The sequence below is a fragment of the Nanorana parkeri genome, unplaced genomic scaffold, assembly GCF_000935625.1.
Source record: "Nanorana parkeri isolate BGI_ZX_2015 unplaced genomic scaffold, ASM93562v1 scaffold1621, whole genome shotgun sequence".
Taxonomy (NCBI): domain Eukaryota; kingdom Metazoa; phylum Chordata; class Amphibia; order Anura; family Dicroglossidae; genus Nanorana; species Nanorana parkeri.
The window spans coordinates 290055-296097 of NW_017307889.1; the positions used below are offsets into that span (position 1 = coordinate 290055).

At 39.1% G+C, this 6043-nt stretch overlaps 1 protein-coding gene across 1 annotated transcript in view; it reads right to left on the reverse strand.

Annotated features, from left to right (window-relative positions):
* Window positions 1–6043, reverse strand: part of LOC108799059 — a 32583-nt gene that overhangs the window by 25588 nt on the left and 952 nt on the right. Inside the window, exons 2-3 of the mRNA XM_018570877.1 lie at window positions 3918–3967; window positions 692–838 (exon numbers count right to left, since the gene is read on the reverse strand). Coding sequence (XP_018426379.1) covers window positions 692–838; window positions 3918–3967 — 197 coding nt within the window. The remainder of the gene's footprint in view (window positions 1–691; window positions 839–3917; window positions 3968–6043) is intronic.

A 6043-nucleotide genomic window follows, 5' to 3' on the forward strand; every position in this document is an offset into this window, starting at 1 on the left:
GGATTGTGGATGTGAACATACTGTCTTGCTCAGGGGTGGGCAACTCCGGAAGTTGTGGAACTACAAGTCTAATGAGGCATTGCAAGACTGACACAGTTAAAGGCATGACTCCTAGAGGCAAATGCATGTTGGGATTTGTAGTTAAAGAACAGCTGGAAGGCCAGAGTTGCCCACCCCTGGTCTTGTCCCACTGTGTTCCCTGAATTACTTACTGCATAACAGAGGTTTTGTGCTACATAAATACCAATGCATCTTACAACTTACTTAATGGGTATTATAGCTTTGTATATATATATATATATATCATGGATGTGTTTTCCTTGTACCAAATCCGGCATCATTTTCAACCACTAAGATCACAAAAGGAATGGGTAGTCAAAGTAATACATAAGTGAACTATGTGCAGAAATCAAAATATTTTTCCTTAATATATGAAATGAACGGCTCATGAAAGCCAGTTTTGCTAACCACTTTATCAGTTCCTTTTTAGGAGACAATTTGTGATATGTTATTTATTTTGTATCATTTTTGACAGAAGATACTTGAATCGGCATGAATTAATGAAGTAGCCTTACCTTGGAGGCTTCACCTGTGTGTTTTGATTTATCACAGTGTGGATACATGTCCTACACAATTCTTGGGAGATTGACAAGAAAATGTAAGTGGCAGTCATTGTCAGAGCGTGACTTACTTTTTGTGAGCCCAATAAAAGGAATCTTCTGTCCAAAGCCTTTGTGCTTCCGAAACTCAGTATGGTTAAGCTGCCTCATAGGCTTCTGAATATGCGTTTCCAATGACAGTGAGGATCCAGCAGCTTTTATAGTTCCATTTTGAATTGCTAGTATTCAGAAAAAAAATATATTATTGAAATTGATTTTTTTTTTGTTTTGTTTTGTAAAAATTTGTATCCGTTTACCACAAAATAGCAAGATACAATACAGGTGACAAATTACACTGAAAAAGAAAGTCTAATGTATTTAACGTAAAGCACATATTGTGCATTATAAAATGTGTTCACCTAGAAGTCCAGCAAAATAGCAAATAAAAAAAAATGTTCCTCAGCATCTCAAAAAAATAGAACAGCTTTGGCTGCAATGCCGCAATCTCCTCTTCATTGCTGTCCGTAGAATCACCACTGCAGTTGTCCAGCACCTGTCATCTTTTGGGTTAAAAGATGCCCATTGAAAAAGTTGGAGTTGGACTTTAACCACTGCAATACCAGGAGCCATGTTTTGCACACATGATACATTGCAAATTTTTAGGCCTGAAGATTAGTGTAGCCCTCTCCGCACCCAAGTATATATTTATATATATTTTCTGAAAACAGAGATCCTGGAGAACAACATTTATTAAAGTACACAAGCTACTTTTAGTCCACACATACACAATTTAGTCCTCAATAGCAAAAGATGAGGTTGTGCTGAGTAAATGCATACCAAACATACCAAGCGTCAAAATTGTGTGCACCTGTAAAATGGCGACAAAATTCAGTATCCAAAATTGTTCAAGGATGCTTTAAAAACCTTTACAGGTCTCCTGTTTAGAGATATCTGGGAATAATGGCCATAGAATTATTGCTCTCACTCTGGCATGTGCAGCGATACCTAACATGTGTGGTGCAATTACCGCTTTCGTACGTAGATGCACCTGATGTGCGTTTAATATGTATGTGTACGTGGATGTAGGGAGCTTTAAAAAAAAAAAGTGTTTTTTTTATCATCAATTTAATGTTAATTATTAAAAAAACATTTTTACACATTATTGCCATCACATAGGAGGCTAATAAGTCACCGCTCCCCCCCCCATGCCTGCCCTGGGTCCACAGAAGGGGCAGCGGAGCTGGGGATACATAGCAATGGGGGACAATGAGGCGGGGGAGGGGGACAATATTTTGGGCGTTATAAAGTGTAGAAAAGGTACAAAATTCCCCAAAAGGGGATCCCACTATTCCTTCAAACAAATATAAAATAAAGTCGCATTGTACGTTTTTAAAACACCCTTGCTACCAGCTGCCATTTATTACATCTACAGTTTTTGAAAGATTGCACTTCAATATTTGTGTTATTGCATAAACTAGAGATGTGTAGATGATGAGCCAATAGGGGGAGCTTTCAGCGGCTTTAGTCTTCCAAGGTCTTGTTCACACCAAATCCAGACCAGATCTGCATGAGTTTCAGCATATGCAGTGCAGTGTGTTTTGCCGCGTTCCGGGCCTTAAAAAAAAAAAAAGTATGTTCTGCATGCGTTTTTGATGTGTTCCAGAGCAGAAAAAAATAGGGCATGCTGCAGTGTTTCCACATGCTCTGGAACTGAATGATGTGGTGTAAACTAGAGCATAAAATACCATTGGAATACATTGGATGCATTTTTGATGCATTATGTAACTGTTCTGCATCTGCTCCGCACTTGGCGTGAACAAGCCCTTAAGGAGAAGAAAAAAAAAAAAAGGCGTTTCTGTCTTAAAGTAACAGAGAAGATACTTTCTCCTGTAATGCCTGTGAGTAAAAGAGATCAGATATGACAAATATATTTATCTTTTCTCAAGGAAACCTGTGCTAAAAAGATTACAGTGCCGCATGATTGTTTTAGATTAGTCAATGTATGGAAGCCACAGGATAAGAATTCCAGCTAGAAAACCGGAGGGTATAGAACTTACTAAGCATTAAAAGCCACAGTATATGTTCCACATGTTCCACCATATATGTTTCCACAGTATATGTTTATGTTAGAAATCCTAACAGGCTATCCTGGAGTGTGAAGGGCTTGCTTGGTGATGCATACATTCCTAATAAATCAACATGGTATTACTTGTATTGCATTAAGAGAAGTACAATGTATATAATGCACAGTGCTCCTGAAAAGGAAGTGCTACCTGCACTACATCAATACATACAAATGGTTTATCCATGTATACATATAAACACAATTAAAGACTAAGTAGAAAAACATAATGCATTGATTATTAGGGCCTGTATTGATGACTTTGCACTTAAAGTGACATTAAAGTAAATTTTTCCCCCTCCCCCAATGTTAATGTCAGCACTTACATTAAATGATGTCTCTTAATCCGATCTTCTTTCCTGTCCTTTTCATCTGTCCCTCCAGCGCTGCGGCGGGTCTCCGATCCAGCGCTGACTCCTCTGTCCTTGCTGGCACTTCCTGTCCCACGGAGTCTGCATGCGGGTGCACGCGTCCATAGACTTACCTTGTGTCTCTCCTCGTCTCCCGGCCGAAAATCCAAACTGCGCATGCGCCTGCCCCAAGATGCTTTGCGGCCGCCCGAGGATCTTCACATTTTCGGACGGGAGCGCGCAGGGAAGACACAGGTGAGTATTAACCTCTGTTAAAGCATTTATTTATTTTTGCATAGATCTACTGCTTTCTAGCAGTAGATCTATGCAAAAAAAAAAAACCGGAGGCTTTAATTATCCTTTAAGTCAATGACATCAGCTTCTGAGATCGTTCAGAATTGACTGACAGATGCATTTGCGGTTGACCTCTTCCTTACCTACAATTGACCCGCTTCAAGCAGGTTTTACATGCCACAGACTTGTATAGCGATACAAAACCCACCTAAAGTGAACAAGAGCCCATCAACACAGCCCATTAGGCAGAATACATTTATGTACTTCCAAATAAATTGAGAATAAATGAGATAACTCTACACTTGCTCTTGAGATGAGAATGCTGCTGCAATACAATATAAATCGAAAAAGTTGTCCGTTACATTTTCATAAACTGCATGCATTTAGCAAAGATTGATTAGTCACACAAAACATAATTAGACCTGATGAGTATCTTCTGAAGATTATGTATCATTATGATTGACATTAATTCACCCTTTCCTCCATAAGATACTCTTGATCATTTTTTTAAAGTTGAATTCATTTTTTCACACAGGTAAACAATATGCTCACCAATTCCTGTGTGAATAGCAGCAAGTAGCTGGAAAGCCAGGTAGAACAATCTAGTGAATACAAAAAGAACATATTTAATTAACTTTCATGTTCAAGTGTGAAAGGTAAGCATTTGAATATATTAATCTGACATTTTAAAATAGCAAAGTTCAGATATCCAAGTGGTTGTGCAGGGATTTAATTAATGTTACCAAGTTGAGCAAGTCTCCAGAAGTGGCCTGTTTATATCTTCTAATTAACATGAAGTCAAAACCACACGCAATGTGTATTGCCACAGTTCATTCTTGTGCTAAGCGGGCCATGCATCTTGGAGCTAAAACCAATAATGGTGACCAGAAACCCTTTATGTCTACTTCAGACATGACAATGGTTAAAACAAAATATCACACACGCACCTCCCTCCTTACAACTTCAGTGCCATGCACCAGTGGTTCCAGGAACAAAAATGAGCCAACCTTAATTCTCTTCCAATTTTAAACAGTAGCAAAGTTTTAAGCCATTGACCTACTACCAACGTTTATTGTACACTCTTTCTAGCAATTACTTAAAAATGTAAAAAAAAGTAAATACATATAATACAATATAAACACAATGGAGGGTATTTATAAGCATGCAGAATCTCGATTATCCATAGTAACCAATCAGCTTCTCTTTTCAGTTTGTTCAGTTAAGCTTTGAAAATGAAACAGAGAAGGTGATTGGTTACTATGGACAACTGCTCCATATTCTGTCTGCTCCAGGTTTTTCTGAAATCCCCCGGATATTTACAGTAACAAACTTTTAAAGCAATAAAAATTAAATGATGGCACTTTGATTAGCCATTCTTTACGGAAAACCCTAACATGGACATTCCACTGCCTAACACAATACGGACACTGTGGTTTGGGGAACCTCTCCACTTCCACCAATAGGGCAGCAAGTACCTGCATGTATTTTAGTGCCTTAAAGTAAACCTTTTCTTTGACAATAAAAGGGTCATTTAACTACACACACACACACACCTGTTATCCTCTATTTGGCCACTGATGGAGAAAGCACTCCCTGCAAAACCTCCAAACTAAGTTGTTTGAGCTTAATCAAGTTTGTAGACTCCCTTCCTTGCCCCATGTGACAGTGCTGAGGCAAACAAAAGGCACCTCTCACTGTCACATGGGAGTAAGTCATATGTACCACCAATAGCAAGAAGTGATAGTTTCAGTGGCCAAACAGAGTGGCCCAGGAGCAAGGAAATACGAGCACAGTCAAACTTAAACTTAAGTTATCTGTTGTAGCACACTATGGTGAACACTAGATGGCACGGCAACAGGTAAAGGCAAATACAATGATGTTATGTTGTTAATGGTTTGATTTTGGTGGCATGACCTAATTTGCAATGTATTTATTTATTATAGGTATGCAGGTGTGCAGACGATTTATGCAACGCTTTACATAATGCACATTCACATCAGTCCTTGCCCTCAAGGCGGTTACAATGAGCTTGCCTGTCTTTGGAGTGTGGGAGGAGACCGGACTACCCGGAGGAAACCCACGCAAGTACAGGGAGAACATGCAAACTTCTTGTAGGCAGTCAAACCAGGGACCCCCAGTGCTGCAAGGCAGAAATTCTAACCACTAAGCCACTGTGCTGCCCACAATATTGTCAGATGTTACTGCAATGCAATAGTGGGGTCCCTACTGCCTCCATCCAAATGTCATTCATAGAAACAATATGATTGAACATTACTCTCTGTCCCATGACCACATTTTCTATTGATCCGCTATACCCAGCATGTAATGACCTCTGAAATATAAGTATAGGAATGTTTTAGGTTGGGGTCATTAACTGCATATTTGGGGAGCAAATGAGCATTTCCTGTATTTTAAAGCTCACCTCAAGCAGCACAAAACCCTGGTATTGTCCACCCTAAAAGTGTAATTATAGACAAAATAACAAATGACATATGATGCAGTCTGTAACCCAGCAGTTTTTGTGGTTCTGATACCCCCTGTGATGTTTTATTACCTGTTGATCCTGCTAGTAAATGCATTATGTTTTCACTTCCTGTAATAGGGTGACAACATTGTTTATTCCATCACTGCAGTGTTTTCACCCTGAAGTGTTTAGCCAAACTCAAGATAACACCATT